At 28.5% G+C, this 22,969-nt stretch overlaps 1 protein-coding gene across 2 annotated transcripts; it reads left to right on the forward strand.

Moving 5' to 3' along the window:
• Positions 1-3,762: 3,762 nt before the first annotated feature.
• LOC141664323 (uncharacterized) lies at positions 3,763-10,244 on the forward strand. Of its 2 annotated transcripts, XM_074470260.1 has the most exons (8): positions 3,763-3,885; positions 3,991-4,128; positions 4,516-4,610; positions 6,576-6,646; positions 6,775-6,830; positions 6,940-7,052; positions 9,478-9,536; positions 9,820-10,244. In XM_074470260.1, the coding sequence occupies exons 2-8, from the start codon at positions 4,029-4,031 to the stop codon at positions 10,106-10,108; spliced, it is 783 nt and encodes a 260-aa protein (XP_074326361.1). In that variant the 5' UTR covers positions 3,763-3,885; positions 3,991-4,028; the 3' UTR covers positions 10,109-10,244. The 2 variants fall into 2 exon arrangements, with proteins under 2 accessions (XP_074326361.1, XP_074326353.1); XM_074470252.1 differs by lacking the exon at positions 3,763-3,885 and having other exon boundaries at positions 3,892-4,128.
• Positions 10,245-22,969: the final 12,725 nt, after the last annotated feature.

Below are 22,969 nucleotides of genomic sequence, written 5' to 3' on the forward strand. Positions count from 1 at the left end.
GACTTGGTGGGCAAGTCTCAGAATTAGAATAGACTTTTGAGTCCTAAGAAGTAGGAAGCTTATTCCTTATCCCACCAGGTTCCTTGAAGGCCAATCTACAAGGATTTATTTCTCCACTAGGACTCACCTTATCAGCTGACTTATCCCTTATTAATTAATTACGAAATTAACTAATATTCAGGGTTTTTGGGCCTTCTTTGTTCCATCAGGCTTGATCTGGTCCATCAGGCCTGATCAACGTGTTAACCTTTTTGGTCTGAATGTCAAACATCTTCTTATTGGACCTTATAGCCCAAATCATGTGTAATTAATGCAATATTAATACGTAATCAGGATTTATTTATTCCCTATTAGTATATAAAACATCTCCACACTCATCTTTTCCACAGTTTCCTTATATTGACTAGCATTTAAATCAATGGTGGTTAAAGTTGGTACCTTTGATTTTGAAGTAGATGCTTCTCCTTGCTCAAAAGCTATGAGTGCATAGTTTCCAACCTCTTCATCCTCATCATCAACATCAGTGGCATCCCAACTCTTTCCTTCTATAATATAAGCTTTTCCAGACTGCTTCTTCAAGAGAGCTTCATACTTTACTTCTAGTTCAAGATAGGCCTTGTCTTTATTTACCTTTTTAGGCTATCTGCATTCAGTAGCAAAGTGACCCAACTCATCACAGTTGAAGCACCTTATCTTTGATTTGTCCATGGATCATATTTTGTAGCCACCTTTACAAATTGAATTGTACTAAGTTTTTGGTTTCCAATTATTGTTGTTGGAAGATTGTCTCTTGCCTTTGAAAAAACTTGGCTTCTTGACTCTTATGTTGGAGAAATTCCTAGCCAAGTAAGTCATGGATTGGTCCATTTCATCTAGCTCATCCAATGTATAATATTCATCTTCCTCCAGTTCCAACACAACTTGCTTCTGAGGTCCTTTGTTCTTTTGTTCTATAGCTTGAACAACTGAAATTTGATCATCTTACTCATCTTCACTTCCTACTCTGTCATTCACAATTAAAGCACTTGAACCATCAACAACATGACCATGGTGTGCTTTCAATGACTTTCTTTACATCATTTCAAGTTTATAAGTTTTCAAGATTCCGTATAGAACTTCCAAAGTTATTATGCTCAAATCTCTTCCTTCTCTAATAGATGATATTTTCTGTTCAAGATGGTTAGGAAGAGCTAGCAGAAACTTTAGGTTAACCTCCTCAGCCTCATAATATTTATCATGAACCTGCAAGTCATTTATCAATTTATTGAACCTTTCAAAAACTTCAGTGATTCCTTATTTTGGTTTAACCATAAACCCCTCATACTGAGAAACAAGAATCCTCCTTTGGTTTGACCTAACCTCCTATGTTCCTTCACACTAGATCTCTATGTCCCCATCTGTAGATTCCTCAAGTTTTACCATGGGAGTGAAAGGCCCATTCTTGAGGATCTGAATGTATAATGGATTGGTCATCCTAATGAACAACAACATTTTCTTTTCCCATAGTGTATAGTTAGATCTGTCAAAGGTGGGGATTTTGATACTGCTAGGTTTCCGTGTATTCATTCTTCCAAGATCTTTAATTTGTTTGCTTTCAGATTTTGCTCTGATACCACTTGTTGGGTAATGAATATAACACGGAGGGGGTGAATGTGTTTTGGACAATTTTAATCTTTTTAAAATATTTTTGGATGGTGAACAAATTAATCTGTATTGAAGAGATAATATGTTTTAATAGAATAATTAAAACATGCACATGAACACACTTATCTTTCAAAACTCACTTAATTTTATATTAAAATCAAGCTAGTATTTTGCTACAAATTTCTGGGTTCTTTGTTGATAAAGAACTCAGCTTCTCTCTTGAGAGTTACAAGATTTTTCAGATCTATTTGTTACTGCTAAAACAAAGCATCCAGTGTTTACTTTATAGAACAATAAACACTAATTTTACACAGCATGCAATAGCATGTACTAAACCCTACTTTAAGTTAACTAAAACTTTCTATTTCTGGCTTAGTGTATCTTTGCAACTCGTGCATGTCTGTGACTTTAGTTTATCAGTTAATCTTGACCTTTGATCTTGTACACTTCAAGCTGCTTTTGTAGACTTTTCAAATCAGTGATTGATTTGTTTGTTAATTGATAATCTTGGATATTTAACTGGTCTGCACTTTGTACTTTGAGTTTTACCTCGAGATCTCCAATTTGGTATATAGAGAACTCGACATCTCGATAGGTCTAATGACTTATCGAGATATCTTATTACTCTATAGTTGTTATGACTTATCGAAGTCTCTAAGTTCTCGAATGTGAAATTGACCTGTTGAGATCTCTAAGTTCTCGAGTATAATCTTGACTTATCGAGATGTCTGAGTCCTCTAATGAACTTGACTTATCGATATCTCCATTTTTTTGCATGTAGAATTAACTTATCGATATCTCTGAGTTCTCTAGTGATATTTTGACTTGTCGATATCTCAGAAATCTCTAGTAAAGAAATTACTTGTTGATATCTCCAACCTTCATGTCTTCAATTAGACTTGACGATATCTCTGATACTTCTCTATAAGCTTTCCTTGACTTCTCGATAAGTCATTCTGAAGTTCTCGAATGACTTCTCTACAACACTTAATCTATGATTTGTAGATTTCTTGATTTAGAATGTTTTTCCCAAAACAGATTTATTCAACTCCAAGCTTCTTCACACTTTCTCTGAGGCATGATCTTCATGATCTTCTTCCAGAGTTTTATTCTTAGGCTTGAGACAATTTACAGAAAAATACTCCAGTCTAATCTAATTACACTTTTAATGACTCAAGTGTTGCAATATAAAATGCAAACTTAGATTATCATACAACTTACTTAGGGTTGTCAATTTGACTTAGTCTTGTTATAGCACAGACATGAGTTGACAACATACGTCACATTTGTGATTTTACAAAAACTTAAATTAAAATCTTAACTTGTGTTTTCTAAGAAGGTGCTGGTATTTTTTTAACCAACCGATCAAATTATCCTATATTTTGTTTATAATAATATAGTATAAATTTGTGATTAGAATGAAGTGTTTTTATGTATGTGCGTCACTTTTGTGATTTTACAAAAATTAATATTGAAATCTTAATTTGTGTTTTTAGAAGGTTCTAGTATTTTTCTGGAAGGTGTTAACCAAATAACTAAATTATGTTATATTTTCCTTATAATAGTATAGTATAGATACACAAACAAATACGTCCTCCATCCACCGGATAAAGACCTACACATAGTATTAATTACTAAGTCCAAATAAATACTCGTAACAAGATTACAACCACAACACTAATACTCATTCTCATATATATAAATAAATATATCATTTATTCATCAAAAAATAATATAAATATACCGTTAACAATTACTGTTGAAAAATAAAATTCAATTCTGGTCGTATAGAGTATGTTGTGATGACTATAGAGCTATTTTCTCCCAAATGCAGTACCAAATCAAACGAAAACAAATCAAATATTTTTCAGAACTTGTTGATTTTAATTTTAGGTTTTATATCAAAGTGCTCACCGTTCTTGTCAGAAACTATTAAATGACTATCCAATTTTTACGGGGACTCATTTTGCCCCTATAATTACTATATATATATCACTTTGATAAATTTAAAAAAAATAATTGACTATAAATTTAATGAAGCGATGATGAGGTTGTTAGAATATTTAATAACAAAAAAGTATAAAGTTCCTTTTTATAATTCATGTGATCACACATTATTTAACGATTACGATTCCGTGAATTTTTATATAATTTATTTTCAAAATTTAACGTTGTGTAATATATATTTGATTTTAGTGGGAAAAAACCGAGAATTTCAGAGTGGATGCGTTGAAAGTACCGGTAGGGACCGGGGAGCCCGCCATAGTTTTTGAGAAGAAAATGCGGGCACTTTTAATTTTTGATATTTTTTTGTGAAAAAAATAAACTGTTTTAAACCCATGTCAGGGGATCTCGGGACTGGTGAAGAAACCCCACCGGCGACGATGGATAATGACGGCGACGGCGGGTCTTCCGGCGGTTCAAACAGTTGTCCGATATGTATCGGACCTATTCACAACGAATCCTATCTCGATAAGTGTTTCCGTACGTTTTTTATATATATTCCTCTGCAATTGTACATTATATATGTGGATAATTACTTTAGATGATGAAATTAGAGTTAGTACTTCTTGTTTAGTTGTTTTAATTTCGACCTTAATTTTAGTAATAACAAATTTAATCATAAAATAAGGTTATTTTAAATTTTCAACTATAATTTTAGTAACAATATTTGACTTGGGGGAATATATGGTTCGGTCAATTGTTTGCTTGTTGGTGTTTTTTTAGTATGATAGATGCCCTGTTAGAGTTTTAGGATTGTCTGAGCTTCTTTTGGCAGGAGACCTAATATATACATGAGCAGAGAGTCAATATTATGGTATGTTTTCTTTAGCTTTTTGCATTTCACTTTTTCCCTACTATTACTTGCAGATAAGTTTTGCCGTAGTTGTATCCTGCGTTGGTCAGAAGTCGTTGCTGGCAGGCATGCTAAGCCACTTTCCTCCGTCAAGTGCCCTCTTTGCAAGGTGATATACACGCTCTATTACTCTATAAGTGATTGAGAATGTAATTCTTAAACATTATCATATTTTTTAATGAAGTTACATCTACAATTAGGATTTTTGTCATGCTATTTGATTCTGTAGTGATCTAATGATTTGTTTCATATGGTGTATGAAATTGTATTTCCCGTCATGCCTACATGATACATAATTAAAGAATAAAGGGAATGTGAACATGCGTGTGCACTCTATTTTCCTTCCTAACTATTCTGATTATGGTTAATTTTAGTTCTTATTTACGTAGTTTGTTGTTTAAAGGCCAATCTGTGTTGGATGGGATTGTTCTTATTTACATTTAGCATGACCTTTTCACAGAATATAAATTAGTCCGTGGTTCACCGCAAGCAAGTACAAAGTTGTCATGTGAGTTTTGTACGTTGAAATATAATGGCTAGAACTTAGAAACAAGTGAAATATATCTAGATATATGGATATGTAATGCAAGAATTTTGGATATCATATAAAGTGTGACTTGTGAGTGTGAGTGAAAGAGAGGATGTGATGTGGGGGTGGGAGGATGATATTGTTTTTGAGTAAAATGAGTGGGTAAAACTTATATAAAATTGGCTTTTGGAAAAATGAAAAGAATGTAGCTTAGGTTGAACTCGTGGAATGATATGAGAGAAGGAATGAAAATTATGAGTAATTTATGCCCATAATAGTCAATTTTTCCTCTTGTTCCCACCTATTAAAACTCTAATTTATTCAACATAGCAACCCACTATGTAAATGTTTCGAAATTTTGTCAAACAATATAAAGGAATATGTCTTTGGTAGAGGTTCTAAATGCTAGATCTATGACTTACTCTGATTGTTTTAAATTATATTGTACAACCTGTAAAATGGTTGTGATCCTTATTCATTACTGATGAGAGTTAATAAAAATTTGGAGATATGTACTTTTCATGGCCTGTTATAGTTTATGAGGATATCTTAATATAAACTGAAGAGCCTGCACCTTCAAATCTTACACGGAAGCTGGGTTTTGGATATTATATGGTATAATACTAGGTACATTGAGTAGGGTTGGTCTTATGTGATACATGTTGTAGCCATATCTGGTATGTCCAAAATCCTTTTTCTGTATTTTATTCTCCACTTTAAAGCCAAATGTTCCTTGTCGTTGTAGGCAAAATGTGTTTGGTTTACATTGTTGTCATACTTAGCTTATATGAAGTTTTAAGTAGCTCTAATGCATCGCTGTTGTGTTGTCTGCAATTCGCTCCATTTAAACGGCATATATCATAAGGCTTAAAATAGTTCTAGTTATTGAACGCTGAATGCACATAATTCATCTCAACATTATATGTGAAGTCCTTTGGGTACTACTAGTTTGCACCGGTGTTAAAAACATACTTTATTTACTTAAATGGATGAGAGATAGGGGGGGGGGGATGCGTTTTAAGTATGTTGTGTCTGCTAAAAGGCATGTAATGGATTCTTCAACAAATACTAAACTGAATAAGTTAAAACTGATAAGAACTTACAGAATGATGAAATGATTTACTTGAACTAGAAATCATAAATCTCTTTCAACACTTTGATTACACTCTCAGACTTTCGAGTAGCTGAGGAACTCCTAGTCACCACAAGGGTTACAAAATAATTATTCGAGATATCTAGATTTCCCTTCTGTTCTCCCCCTTATCCCCATGCCACTTTCCTCTAATTATTTACACTGTTGTAATACTCTTTTGCCCTCTCCCTTTTTTCTTGAAATGACATCATACATAAGTTATAGATGTACCTGTTATATTATGCTTATGCTGAAACATTGCATGGCAGCATCCAATTTTACATAGTATTAGACCCAAATTTATAACTTATTTATTAAACCCCGAGTATGAGGTAATGAAACTTTAGATGTTATAACAATGTATAGATATACATTGAAATTCTCGTCCTATCCTAACAGTGCTCAGTGTGCAGACAGAAAATACAGCTATCATACATGGGATTTCTTATCAAAAATATTACTTTAATCAGGATGTTGGAAAAAGGTACAATTGACCGTTTTTTTGGATATATTAATATATTTAAAATAATATATGTTTATGTTTTCATTACATTTATATTTAGTTCGTAAGCAGTTTCTGAATGTGCTTTTCGTCATTCTTAATGTTTTCAGTGCTTTCTTTTCTGATGCTCACAAATATAGATTGCAGTGCTACTACATAGAACCAGGTATTGCTCATCATTAATACATCATATCATGTACTCTCTATGGCGGAGAATTGAAATGATACATGATCAAGCAGCATTTTCACATTTTCAGTAATTTGATGTCGAATAGGTACCTTCACTGATATTTTCAGTGTTCCATTGTATTGGAAATCCAACAAATATTTTCAGAAGAATCGGTTTCTATTTAACTGGTTGAGAAGGGAACTTCAAGCTTTATTTCAGGTTCATTTTGTTCATTACTATCCTTCTCTGTCTATCTGTTTTTTATTTATCTTTATCATTTTCCTGTTCTCAAATGCTCCTGGTTTGAATATGATCAAATATAAAAATATTACATCCTGTTCTACACTCCATGTAATGAATGCGCTGCATGAAAATTAAGCAATCACTTAGCCAAAAGGGCAAGTAAATACTATCTTGTAGATCCGAAGAAACTCGCTTGGAATTTTTATTAGAGTTCTAGCCAAGCACTGTTTGACATAATGTTGAAATTGTAATGATAAACTCATATTTGTCAAGGCGTCGCCTAGGCGGAAAAAATGGACAGGTGTTCGACCCGCCTTAATTTTTAAGGGTAGGCGACTCCTATGTCCGCTTAAGTCCTTCTAAGTCCGCCTAATTCCATCTTATTTCCTCCCAATTCCGTCTTATTTTGGCCTAGTTTCAGTTAACCCAGCCCTATATATTTTGACCCGATACATCCATATTTGAATTATAAAGAATATATATTGTGTTGTAAACATTATGTCCGTCAAAACTCACTTGTAAAACCTCATCTACAACGATACGAATCATCTTCTGCCAAAGAATTGTTTCAGAAATATTCTATCAAGTTATTTTTCTTTTAATTTTTACAAAACACATAAACATAGTATATACTTGTGTTTGTAATTTACTTACAATATTTCAGTAATATAACTATAGTTATTCTATTTTATTATAACATCTTAATATATGTATATGAAAAAAACCAATATATAAGGCCAAATGTATAATCCATGTAATGGTCGCCTAGGCGAGCGCCTGACTGCCTAGGCGGTTAGGTGGTGCACTGGTGCCTAGCATCGCCCTTGACAAGTATGGATAAACTTAATAGCATTGTTTTATTCTGTCACCATGATGTGGATCGCACCACAAAGAAAGAAAAACAAGAAGAAAAAAAGGGATAAGAGAAGAAAAGGATATTTCAAAAGAACACGATCAATCCAGAAACGTGAACTTTGAATCTCAAATTGCTTAGATCAGTCCAGAAACTAAGTAATTCGAATCTAACCTTCAAAACAATCCATTGAAATTTAGAGGAAAGAAAAACTACTCATAGTTTATCTCAAAACGAAAGTTTTATATCATCCATTGTCTCCCTTAAAAGATTGCATTAGAGGGGTATTTATAGGCTTAGACAATAACCCAAACCCAATAGGATTCCAAGAGAAATTCAATATCAGCTTGAATTAGCCAATATCTAAATCCTTCCAGGAAACAAATTTAAAAACCAAACCCGAATAGAATAAAGACAAAAACCAAATCTAAATAGGAAAATAAAATCCTAAGTGCTTAAAACAAGAAAAACCCTTTCAAGTGAAAGGTAAAAACTTGCAAGCAAAATTCTAATTAATATTTATATAATAATCAGCTACTTGTCCAATTTCGTGCATCGCTCCCTTATTCCTTGTTGTCCAAGTAAGCTTCACAACCAATGGTTGCGTCCTCTCCAATTGAACATCACAACAAGTACACATAGCCAAATCCTAATTAACATATTCATTCCTTGATCCTCATCACACCACATGAACTGAATAAATTTTTTTGGGAGCAATAAAAATTGACAAATAGATATTTTTCTTTAAATGAGGAAGCATCAATGAAATTTTTAGACCAAATCTTATTCCAGACATAAAAGTTGTTTAATTACTATTGAGTATCTACATATTCGAAAAATGTACTTTTGTTTTTTTTTTTTAAAAGAAATTTATAATTCAGGGAGACTTGATTTAATTGATACTCGTCCCACCCTCACTTTCTTCCTTGCTATAAGCTCCCTAGTAACTTGTATGACTTCATTGGACCATGTCATTAAGGTAGTAAGCCATGTAAAACAATGTGCAAGCAGGGAGCTACAAAATTTTGTTTCTAGTAACATAGCGGCAATATGTGGTATTTATGCACGTCTTTTGATTAGTGATAGTTATTTATGATTTTTAATCCTGTAGTTCTGTAATGTAGAAAATAATATATTAAAAATACAAAAGAAAAGATGTTTAGCTGAACTTTTAACTTAAGTATTCGTTGTCTTCCGAAATCTGTGTATATAGTGCCTTGAGACGATATGAATTATGTTGAGTATACTGATCTTCACCAAGTTTATACTTTGTTCTGCATATTATTCGAAAATGACACATCATTTATAAGGTGTTTTCGGAAAGATGGGTAAGATAGTTTTGACACCTGCGAGAGGACTCTTCCATATTGGAAGAAATGTCACATATATCGAAGCAAGCCTCTGCAATTGTAAAGGAAAAAATTGCTTTAATACCCAATGTGCCTCGTAAAAAACAAAATGAGATGACACAAGTAGTATAATTGACTATTCTTGTTTGTGGCCTTTGTTACTCGAGCAGACCAACAGTACTTTGAAATGGTTTTGCAGAAGGAAGATGTTGATATCATAGCTCACCACTTGCATGGAATCATCGACTCCCTGGGAAGGTACTCATTTGTTATTCTTTTAGATTCGAGGAGAAATGACTTAAAAGGAGACTTATGCAGAAGCTTAAGAAGGCAAATATTAAAGTTGAAAATTGTTTTGATCCGTGAATACGAAACCGTAGAACCAAAAGCAGGAGTGTACAGAGTTTGTCTTTTACTGTGTTGACTTGATTCAGATAGTATAGAATTAACTGATGATATAAAGAAGAATTATCTAGTAAAGTCTGTGGAAGTGTATTACTTTATTGCTTCACTATGATAACAGGCTTCCACTTTGTTACAGCTCTAAGACAAAAGCTCCTGGAGATTCACCGGGGAAAAAGGAGGAAGAGTTCAAGACTTTGGTTTCACAAGCAGCAGAACCTTTCTTAAGAGGTAGAACAAATAGGTTTGTGGAAGAGTTAGAATTCTTTTTAGCTTCAGGTCTTACTATTGAAGCCTACGATAAAGTTTATATGAAACATCTGGGCTGGAAATATGATGGAATAACCCTTGATGATGATGACGAGATTCTTGAAAGTACTCCTGTAGTTCCTTCCTTAAGTCTGTTTACTGATGACGATTTTGAATAATATGTTTCTCCAATGGAGAGGAACGGTGTGTTTTGCCTGCAGGCTGTAGCTCATGCTAATCTGTTTGTGTATTAATATAACTAGCCCGTGCACGGTCATTTTCTAAAAAAAAATTATGCATCATCCAATTATAATATTCTTAGTTATTTTATTATTTGTAAATGTTATACAATATCTAACATATATCAAATACACGTTGATTGTTTATTAATGTGTATTATTTTCATATAAGACATTATCAAATTACACAACGTTTAGAATATAGCACATTAAGCAATATATATTTTTGTTTGTGTTGTATAATTTATATTTAATGAATCAATATTTAAAATAAAATGATTTAACTTAATTTGTAGAATGTCGTTAGTATATTTATAAATACAAAACTAAAAATTAACATATATGTGACCAAAAATTTTAAATTTTCTTTATAAAAAATGCATAACTGAAATAAGAATAAATTGCAATATAATATATAATAATGTAAAATTTATACTACTTTTAATACAAAAGTTGATTTTAATGAAAGATGTTAGTTTTTGAAATTTAACGTATGTATGTATGGAAAAATGTTAGTTTTTTATTTATACTATTGTTAACAAAGTAAAATTAAGTTGTACGTGTGTACCAACTATTTAGTTATCGTATACATTTCTTAGTAACTTACGATGATTTATGTACATGTATAATCATTATTAACATCTAGTGATACAATTGATTACTTAAATAACATGTATATGTAATTATTCAAAAATTAAATTTCGTAATAAATAAATTGTGATAATTTATATATGGTATTCACATTATCATTATCATTGACAAACAATCCATATCTAATTTTTACGCAACTGAGTATCAATTATAGTTGTAACATAAAAATAAATTATATATTGTAAAGACTTATTATTGATAGTCATAATTTTATTTCAAGAATTCGAAGGAAAATTATAATTATATCGTTACTTCTAAATTTTTTCATTACGACTCTAATATTTCTTCATATAATAATTTGATAACATTGTATACTATTCTCCTAAAATTAAATATTTTTCAATTCGATAAATTTTATAAATATCAGCTGAACTGGATAATTACTTCAAATTATTGAACAATATTTTTTTAAAATAGTATAAAATGCATTGAATCAAATGCTACAATATAGTATAGATATAATTTTTATTTGAATAATTCAAAATATTAAAAATAATTCAAAATATTTGTACAATATTATCTTGATCAATGAATATTACTTATCTAAAATAATTATTTTTAAAAAGATAATTTTTTACAGTAAAAAATGAAAAATAAATCGATTTAATATATCATCAGAATTTTAACAAATCGCGTGAGATCTTATATCAAATTTCGATTATTTTTAAAATTTGGACAAGTCCCAAAAACAATAATGCGCCACCAGTGAAGTTAGAAATTTTTATACAAATAATCAATTGACTTGATCCTATAAAAACCTCAAACACATTAATTTATACAAATATAAGATATTAAAAAATTTTACATTATTGGTAAGATATTTTTACCGAGCTTTTAATTTAAATTTATTAAATGTAGAATGTGACGATGTTTTTCGAGTATTTTTTAAATAATGGGTCAAGTTCTGATTTCCAATTCGAAATAAACTAAAATGAATTGACTAATTATAATTCGAACTTATCTAAATATGTAATACCAATATAGATTATTTATATATAAGCGATTCTATTTTCAATATTTTCTTTAAAAATTATATATGTACATTTTAATTATTTTTTATAATAAAAAATATGTTAAAACTATATGAGATGTATTTTCAAACTAAAATATGATTAATAAATAAGATAATAATTCATTTATGTACCATGCTTAACTTTATATCAGAAATTTAATTCTTTAAAATGAACTGTACAAATTTTCAAGTAACTATTTTTTTTGCAAAATTCCAGTAACTATCTTTAAATTTAAATAAAATATTCATTTAATACATTTACATATTATGTGTATGATAAAAAACATATGTGACAATTTGGCCAGTGGTATGAGGTTACATAGGTGAATGAAATGTCCCAAGTTCGATTCGCACAAACCACATATTTTATATAAATATTAAAAATAGGGGTACTTTAGTCTTTTCAATCAGACTTTTTAATCTCAACAATTTTATCCCCTTGTTCTCCTATTATATATAGAAGAGATTGTACTTATATCGTTATTTAAACCGTTTTGAAGTTTCTTTCATTACGACTCTAATATTTCTTCATATAATAATTTGATAACATTTTATACTATTCTTCTAAAATTAAAAAAATTTAGTTCAATAAATTTTTATAAATATTAGTTGAACTGGTTAATTCCTTCAAATTATTGAACAATATATATTTTTTTCTATAAATAATATAAAATGTATTGAATCAAATGCTACAATATAGTATAAATATAACTTTTATTTGAGTAATTCAAAATATTAAAATAATTCAAAATATTTGTACAATTTTGTCTTGATCAATGAATATTATTGATCTAAAAGAATTCTTCTTAAAAAGCTAGTTTTTTTAAAGTGAAAAATGAAAAATAAATCGATTTAATATATCATCGTAGTTTTAACAAATCTCATGAGATCTCATTTCAAATTTCAAATATTCTTAAAATCGGGACAAATTCCAAAAATTATAATACGTTACCACTGAAGTTAGTAATTTTAATATAAATAATCAATTGACTTGATCCTATAAACACCTCAAATACATTAATTTATATTAACATAAGATATTAAAAAATTTCACATTATTGGTAAAATATTCTCGCCAAACTTGTAATTTAAATTTACTAAACGTAGAATGTGACGATGTTTTTCGGTTGGGTCGTGTAGTCAAATTTCGAGTATTTTTTGAAAAATAGGCCAAGTTCTAAAATGCATTGACTCATTATAATTCGAATTTATCTAAATATGTAATATCAATATATATATTATATATATAAGTGATTCTATTTTCAATATTTTTTTAAAAATTATATATGTACAATTTAATTACTTTATATAATAAAAAAATATGTTAAAAAAATATGAGATATATTTTCAAAATAAAAAAATGATTAATAAATAAGATAATAATTCATTTATGTACTATGCCTAATTTTATATCTGGAATTCAATTTTTTAAAATTAATTGTACAAATATTCAATTAACTATCCTTTTTTTGCGGAATTTAAATAAGTATATTTAAAGTTAAATAAAATATTCATTTTAAACACTTACATATTATGTGTATGATAAAAAACACATTTGACAATATGATATAGTGGTAAGAGGTTGTATATTTGAATGAAATAACTTGAGTTCGATTCCCACGAACCACATCTTTTATATAAATATTAAAAATATGGGTAATTTAGTCTTTTTAATGAGACTTTTTAATCTCATGAAATTATACCATTATTCTCCTATTATATATAGAAGAGATTTGTACAAGTGCACAGATTCCGTTGCTCAATTTGGGAGTGCGGTTGAAAACTATTGTACTGGTGGAAAAAGTGTTGTCACGAAAATTAGGAAAATTAGATTACTATTTGGTAACTTTTTTAAATTTATGCATATTTTGAGATAAAATATATAAAAATAATATTTTTGAGAAGGGTTGATTGTGAAACTGATAACCACTTCCTGTAAAAGTTGAAAACAGTTTTTTTTCAAAAGCATGAGGATAAGCTTTTGCGAACATCCGCTTTTAGACCAAGAGCGTTTTTTCAGACAGCAGTTTTTAAAATTTACCAAATAACTTTCTGATAGTTTTTCAGCAAAAAGAGGGTTTGTCTGTAATAGTAATATCAAACGGGGTCTTGTATATTTAATCTTGATATTATATTTTTCTTACATATAGCAAAATAAATGGAATTCTATCAAGTTTCTGATGTTTTGTATCTGAAATTAAGTTGTTACTTGGTATGACTTTTGTAAAACTAATTAGAAGGATATTAACTTAAAAATAATAAATCACCTCTACATAAAATTATGTATGGTATTTTTTAAGCCAAGTTTGGTGATTAATTTAGTAATAATATTGTCTTAAATTAAATAAAAATCTTAATTCAGTTGGTTTTCTGTGGCATAATTAAACCTATATTTATCATTGATATAAACAATTAAAGATCTTTTGATTCGTTAATTTATGTACATGTGAAATATAGTTTCTAAATTTTCATGATATGAAATATTTCAAATATATCTCTTATCTCTTACTATATATTATATGTCAATCAAGAATAAAAAGAGCCAATTTAATGACCGTGAAATCACGATTTTGCCCTTTTATTATGAAAAATTATAAAAATCCCATTATTATACAATTTTTGTTAAAAAAAACAAGAATTGGTGTATCCAATAGGAATTGGACCCATTATCTCTTACTAACAAATTTCATGTCACTACCATCACGATACTTAACTCTTTGAGTGCAAATTAAAATTCTTATTAAATAAGTCATATCCTCTCATTTTATCAAATTCTATTTTTTATTACTTTAAGTTTTGAGTGGATAAAATGTTAGTTTATACAATTATATGGTTACAATATAAATTTTGTAGTTGGACAAACAAACACAAACACACACACACACATATATATCAATTATGTTGTAATATTATGATATATATATATATATATTATATAAAATAAATACTTTTTTGGGATTTGTTTTCAAAAGCTCATAATATCATTTAATTCAGTTTGACTTGTGTGCTTATCGAGTCCAAAGTATTCGGTTTAATTCGTGAATACTTGGAATGAATAATTGGATCAGAAAATCAAATATATTAAAAAGTAAGTTTAAAAACTAATTCTTTAGGCCATCTCCCAGTGTCATTTTAATGGTTGTGAAATCACGATTTTGCATTTTTATGTTGAAAAAAATATAGAAATGTCATTTTTACACATTTTTTGTTAAAAATAAGTAGAATTTGTGTATCTAATAGGAATCGAACCCCCTTACCTCCTGCTTTAAAACTTCATGTCACTACCACTATACTACGTAACTTTTTAATGCAAATTAAAATTCTTATTAGATAACATTCTCACCTTTTATTAAAATCTATTTTTATTACTTTAACTTTTGAGAAAATGAAATGTCGGTTTATAATATTTACATGACTCCGCTTTTTAAGTTTAACTTTATTCAAAAATTTCATAAATGCTACCACTTTGTTATTTAAGCAGAAAATGTATTGAAATTGTGTTGGTATCGAGAATCGAACATATGACTGAATTTTATCTTAGAACCATTGTGGCGCCCTCCAAACTCGGGTCAGAAGTTTGGGGTCCACACACACACACTATTTATAACCTGCTTATAACAATAATAAGGATAATAATAATAATATGCAGTGACCCTACTTATCAACTACCACGGACCGCAACAGGTTAAAGTATGCACACAAGCCAAACATACTTACTTATATTACAAACATTTGAATCCCAACTATTCCAACTCAGAACTGAGTATTAAACAATATTACAAACTTTTACAAACTTAAATTATTCCAAAAGAAGCCTACTAGCTCAACTTGATCAACCTGGACCCCTAGCTCTCGCGCTGGACTGGGGATCCTCGCTACCAACTGGTTCCTTTTTAACTGGAAAAGAACATAAACAACATCGCACAAATGAGCTAACTAGCTCAGCAAGTCACAATGCCAAAACTGAGAATAATGATCATCAGGTGAAAATGGTTATGGTATCAAGTAAACAATAGATTATGATTTAGAATAGGATATTATATTTTCATTTTAAAAATCAAGGTTAGGCTGTTGATCAGTCACGCACTAACCCCGAGCAAAGCACACAGCACTACTCTAACTACTGGATCCAAGGCACACATTGGCCTAATTGACCATTATATGGTCTGACCACGAATCTGGTCCATAATTTTATAAAAACAATCCAATTCTAACATATTAACAGAATAAGGAGTAATAAACAATAAATAGAATCATTAACAACATTGGACATTCAATAATGAAAATGGTTTCAATCTGCACAGGGATCAATACATTTTCAAAGCATGGATGCTAGGTAATGAAAGAATTGGATAGCAAAGGAAATAATGTTTCAAGGTTTCAAGGATTTGGCCTTTCAAAGCAGAAGATATAATGGTTTGAGTGTGTAAGCAATCTGGTTCAGTGTTTGATATTTAGTTTGTATATATTTGTGGAGTAGTATTGTATATTTGAGGTTCGTATTTGGGTATACAATAATCAATGGTCTAGAAAGAATCAGGTTTACGGCTCAAGATCAATAACTGGAATCATGGTTTAGAGTTCAGTGCTTCAAAGCACTTGCAATATCAAACAGGACTATCAATCACTACAATATCTCGAGAAAGTTCAGAACACTTTCCTGGTACTAGTTTATTATACTGCACTCGCTTTCAGTCATGACTGTCTTACTCCTCGACTACCTGTTTCCCTTTCCTACGCCTTGCCTCTTCTGCTCACATATCATAAGCATCTATCAATATTCAATTTATACGATTCTATTCGACACATACTTCTATCTACCCTTCGTTTCACCCAAATCCGATTAACGGATTGAAAGTTACGCAATAAACAAGTAAACATCGAATATATAGACCGACAGTTAACCAACAAGTCACATACAGCACATAACACGTCACATAATCAATGATATAACGTTTATAAAGAAGTCTCGGGTCATAAAGAGGCTTTCAGATATTTAAAATGATTTTTAAAATATTTTTCGGAATTAAAACGGATCGTTGGATCAATTTTGGAGTAATAAACAGGGTTCGGTTGGCCAATTCTGGTTTCAAAACAATTTTATAATAATTATCGGGCCTTGAAAACAATTTAAAATAATATTTTAAAGTTCGAAACTATTTTTCAGAATTTTTAAAAATTTTTAAATAATTAAATCTAATTAAATAATTAATTAAATCAATTAATAATTAATTAAATCAATTAATCAATTAATTTTCGAATTAATTGACTAATTAATCAATTAAAAATTAACTGAAATTAATTAACTAATTAATTCAGATTTATTTTTGAATTAAAAATAATTTTTCGAATTAAAATAATAAATTTTGGAATTTTCAGAAATTAAAAACAAATTTTTATAATAAAAATAAATAGAAAATATGATTTTTGAATATTTTTATAACATGAATCCTATTTTTGAAAATTCTGGAAAGTTCGGGGACTGAACTTCATCGTTTTCAAAAGTCAGGGTACTAAACTGCAATTTTTTTACACCCCCGTCGCCGGAAAATACAGGGGTGGCCGGAGAACTCGATTCTGGCACCCTCACCTCACCATCTGCTCCAGATTTACACTACACAACACCAGGAATCTATTCGTGCAATCAAAACACTTCAATCATCCTTGTCCTGGCCGGAAATTGGCCAAGAACATCGCCGGTTTCCGGCGAACATCGTAAATCTTCAAAACACAACTCCCTTCGATTCACTAATCCTCTGTTAACGAGCTATATACCAATAGATTGCAAATTTCATAAGGAACATAACCCACTATAAATCAACAGCTAATAACCCCTAAATCAAAAAGCCCCAAATTTCAATTGAAAACATTCATACGGGTTATAAACCCTAATTTTAAAATTTGAGAATTAAACTCAATTTTGAACATGCTATTGAACTCCAAATCAGACGTATGACATATGAAAATCATCAGGAAAACAAGCTCTACAACATGCAATCATCAAATCATACAAACAATCATCCGAACAGAAATTCATATTTTTAATAAAAATAATTCGAAATTAAATAAAAATATAGAAAAATAACCTTAGTTTCTGCAGTAAAACGAAGCTCAGAATCTGATAGTATTCCTCAAATCCTTCGTTTTGGTTACTCAAGCTTTGAAAACAGAGATCAATAACACATTCGTTTTGCTCTTTGATTTTCAGAAGATTATATGAATATAAGGTTTTTCTCTGGAAAATTATATATTTAGCTGACTGCAAATGATTTTGATACGAAATAAAATACGGTAAAAGGCTATTTATAATTACAGAAATTAGTATCCCGTTGGATCATTCCGGATATAAAACGGTACGTTTATTTGTAAAAAATGATCCAAACGGTATCGGTTTTCGGGATAATTATCCAAATTAGTATAATTTGTACTGCGTATTTGGTCTCAGCGCCAGGTTACACGTACTACGAGGTGATAATTGTGATAGTTTAATAAAAAGCTCCCGTATATCGAAAATACGAGTTTTATTGATTTACCGAAACGAATATTGTATCAAAAATGTTGCGTCGGGACCCGCGCAGGACAAACCGTACGCCGGATCGAAAAAGTCGAAACATGGAAAATACTCGGAGTATTACAATTAGGTTAGGAAGGAGTTCTCGGAAGAGTTTCGGGTTCTAAAAACGTAACAACGGATGACGTCGGTTGGTTCCCGTTTTTATAAAATAGATTTTAAATACCCGGAAAAAGATTTTATAAAATTCATATGATTCCTATAAATTCATAAATCAATATAAAAATAATTAGGAAGATATGACAATTATCTATATTTTATTTTGGACATATAAAAATTAAAATACTCAATTAATATTATTTTTAAATATTCAAACACAGATAACACTTAATAAATAATTCACAGAATAGATACTGAACACATATAATAATTATTTATTAGCAAAATAATTACACGATATATCCCGGATATTACAACCATGGTGCTATAATGAATTTTGAATTTATTTTAAAAGTTTTGTTAAAAAAATTATATTTTCTACTTTTTTAATTTAGCCGCCATTTTTTCAATTTGTTTCACCCATCTCACATATATAAATCAACTTAGTCAACCTAAGTATTAACAATTGAAAATTGAGACTAACAATTGAAAATTGAGACGAAATAGTAATGAATGTGCTCTCTTTTTGTCATTCTTCATTTTTTTAATCTCAACGAAATAAATAGGGATGAGACTTAACGCCATCCCTCCTGACCCCGATTGATCACAACCTCGGGTCAGAGATTTCGAGAAGTTTTCGGGGACGGGCCTAGTAACGAGTATATATATATATATAACATACTTATATATTATATTAAATTAATTATTATAAAAATATTAATGAAATATTATTTTATTCTTAAAATAATCTAAAATTTTGTTGATCAGTTTTTTTATATTATAATTTAAATAATTATCTAATTTTTAATTTGTCTTTTCTTTATATTGTAAATCAATTTTAATATGATTTGATTTTAAAAATATGACATATTACTAATATTTTTATATAATACAAATTAGTAGATTATTTTTATTAAAAACAAAATAAAATTACACAAATATTATTTTTAATTATATCTAAAATCGCCGCAGGATTCCCCCATTAGGGTTCGGATTGAAAACGAATAGGGTTCGTGGATCAGATAGCACTTCCTGATCCCGAAGTGACCCGATGCATATCCCTACAAACAAACTATAAGTATTTTTGTTAAAATAGTATAGTTTTAATTTTTATATTAATTAGGTTTATCTACCTTAAACTAAGTATCTAATATCAAAATTATCGGGGGTGACCGAGAATCCAACTTTATGACAAAAATATATATTTTATCATTTAAGTTATCTATATGTACGAAAAGAAAATAAAAATAAGAAAATACAATGATGACCTTTGTGCCATTTTATTTTCATTGCATATTTATTTATTTAAATTTTTATGGAATGTAATTAAATTTATAAAAATGTCTTATTCATTATTACGTAATTGATGTATGAATATAAAATAAAGTTAAAATAATCATTTACCGTATTCAAAAATTAATTTCTTATAAGTGCAAGTTCATTCGAGATAATATTTTATTATATAGCTCGCATGGGCTTTTAGGTTAGTATATTAAATAAAAGAGGACCAGGGGCAAATTGAGCCATTTTAATGGTTGTCAAATTACAATTATGCCCTTTTTTGTTAGAAAATTATAAAAATGTCATCCACACATAATTTTTGGTAAAAATAGGTATGTTGTTGTATTAAATAAGAATCGAACCACAAAAATCCTAATCATACATTTCACATAACTACCATTGTGCTACGTAACTTCTTTGGTTTATTTTAAAATTCTTATTAGATAAGTCACATCCTCTGTATTTATCAAATCCTTTTTTATTACTTTAATTTTTGAGTGAATAAAATGTTGGTTTATATCATTCTTATATTTTTTATTTAGTTTTTGTTATTTTATTATAAAATTTTAAAAATGTAAAATTATGTACAACATTGTATCTCCTGAGAATCGAACATTATACCTCCTACTCAAACATTTCATGTCACTATCATTGCGCTACATCACTTCTTAAGTTAAATTTAAATTTTTTATTAGATAAGCTACATCTTCTTTTTTATCAAATTCATTTTTATTACTTTATTTTTCAAGTAAATAAAATATTGGTTTATATTATTTACGTGTCTCCTTTTTATTTAGTTTTTGTAGTTTTATTATAAAAAATTTAAAATGACACCACCTCATATCTGTTTCACTCACCTCATATTCATTTCCAATCTGTTTCCCTCATTTCATATTTATAAATTTTCTTAATCAACTCCGATTTATATATATATATATATCATGATGAGATATATATTTTTTATATATTTTATTAAATAATTTTTTATAAAAAAATAGTATTTAAAAAATTATAATAATTTTAAAATAATCTATAATTTTATTGATCTATTTTTTTACATTATATGTGATCTATATTTTTAATTTTTCATTAATTTACATTATAAATCAGTTTTAATATTAAAAATATGAGATATTATCAATATTTTTATATATTACGAATTAGTAGATTATTTTTTATTTTAAAAATATACTAAAAATACAAAATTATTATTAGTTTATGTTAAAAATATGTACAACATTGTATCTCCTAAGAATCGAATACTAGACCTCCTACTCAAACATTTCATGTCACTACCATTGCGCTACATCACTTCTTAAGTTAACTTTAAATTTTTTATTAGATAAGTTACATCCTTTTTTTTTATCAAATTTGTTTTTATTACTTTAATTTTCGAGTAAATAAAATGTTGGTTTATATTATTCATGTGCCTCCTTTTTATTTAGTTTTTGTAGTTTTATTATAAAAATTTTAAAATGACACCACCTCATATTTGTTTCACTCACCTCATATTCATTTCCAATTTGTTTTCCTCATTTCATATTTATAAATTTTCTTAATCAACCCCGATTTGTTTATATACATATATTTTAGGATGAGGTATATATTTTATTAAATAAAGTTTTATAAAAAATAGTATTTAAAAAATTATAATAATTTTAAAATAATCTATAATTTTATTGATCTATTTTTTTTACATTATATTATATATATTTTTAATTTTTCATTCATTTACATTATAAATCAGTTTTAATATTAAAAATATGAGATATTATCAATGTTTTTATATATTACGAATTAGTAGATTATTTTTTTATTTAAAAAATATACTAAAAATACAAAATTATTATTTTTAATTATTACCTGCATCCCCGTGGGAATACCCGTTCTAGCGGAGATCAGTAATGAAAAGAATCCCTGTTTCAGATTCAAGGTGTGTTCGGGGATTAGCAGCGGGGATAGTAATCCACGACTCTGAAGTGACCCGATGCATATGCTTACGAATAATTTCAATTATTTTTCTAATGATGATATAGTTTTGATTTTTTTATTAATTAGAATCTCGTAGCTTTCAATAAATAACTAATCTCAAAATTATCGGGGTAAGTTAAAATCGAATTGTACAATAAAAAATAAGTTTTCACCACTAAAGTTATCTAATAACGTTTTAATAGTATGTATGAAAAAAAGAAGTAAGCCAATCGAGTGAAAAGTTAAAATGATCATTTATCATATTAAACACGGGCTTTTACGCTAGATTAAAAGAGGACCAGGGGCAAATTGAGCCATTTTAATGGCTGTTAAATTACAATTTTTCCCTTTTTGTTGGAAAATTATAAAAATGTCATCCCCACATATTTTTTTGTTAAAAATATGTATGTTGTTGTATTCAATAAAAATCGAACCACAAACCTCCTAATCACACATTTCACATAACTAACATTGTGCTACATAACTTCTTGGATTTATTTTAAAATTCTTATTAGACAAGTCACATCCTCTTTATTTATCAAATCCTTTTTTTATTAATTTAATTTTTGAGTGAATAAAATATTAGTTTATATTATTCTCATATTTTCTATTTAGTTTCTGTTATTTTATTCTAAAATTTTAAAAATGCCACCAACTCATATTTGTTTCACCTCATATTCATTTTTAGGCTAGGGGCAAATTGAGTTATTTTAATTGCTGTCAAATTACAATTTTGCCCTTTTGTTGGAAAATTATAAAAATACCATCCCTACATATTTTTTGTTAAAAATAGGTATGTTGTTGTATTCAATAAGAATCGAACACCAAACCTTCTACTCACACATTTCACATCACACCTTTGTGCTACATAACTTCTTAGGTTTATTTCAAAATTCTTATTAGATTAGCCACATCCTCTATATTTATCAAATCCCTTTTTGATTACTTTAGTTTTTGAGTAAATAAAATGTTGGTTTATATTATTCTTATATTTTCTATTTAGTTTTTGTTATTTTACTATAAAATTTTAAAATGCCATCAACTCATATTTGTTTCACCTTATATTCATTTTTAATTTCTTTTACTCACTTCACAATTCACATTTATAAATTTTCTTAATCAACCCTAATTATATATTTATTTTTATATATATATTTTTTATATATTTTATTAAATAAATTTTTATAAAAAACAGTATTAAAAATATATATATGAT

Source organism: Apium graveolens, chromosome 1, assembly GCF_009905375.1.
Source record: "Apium graveolens cultivar Ventura chromosome 1, ASM990537v1, whole genome shotgun sequence".
NCBI lineage: Eukaryota > Viridiplantae > Streptophyta > Magnoliopsida > Apiales > Apiaceae > Apium > Apium graveolens.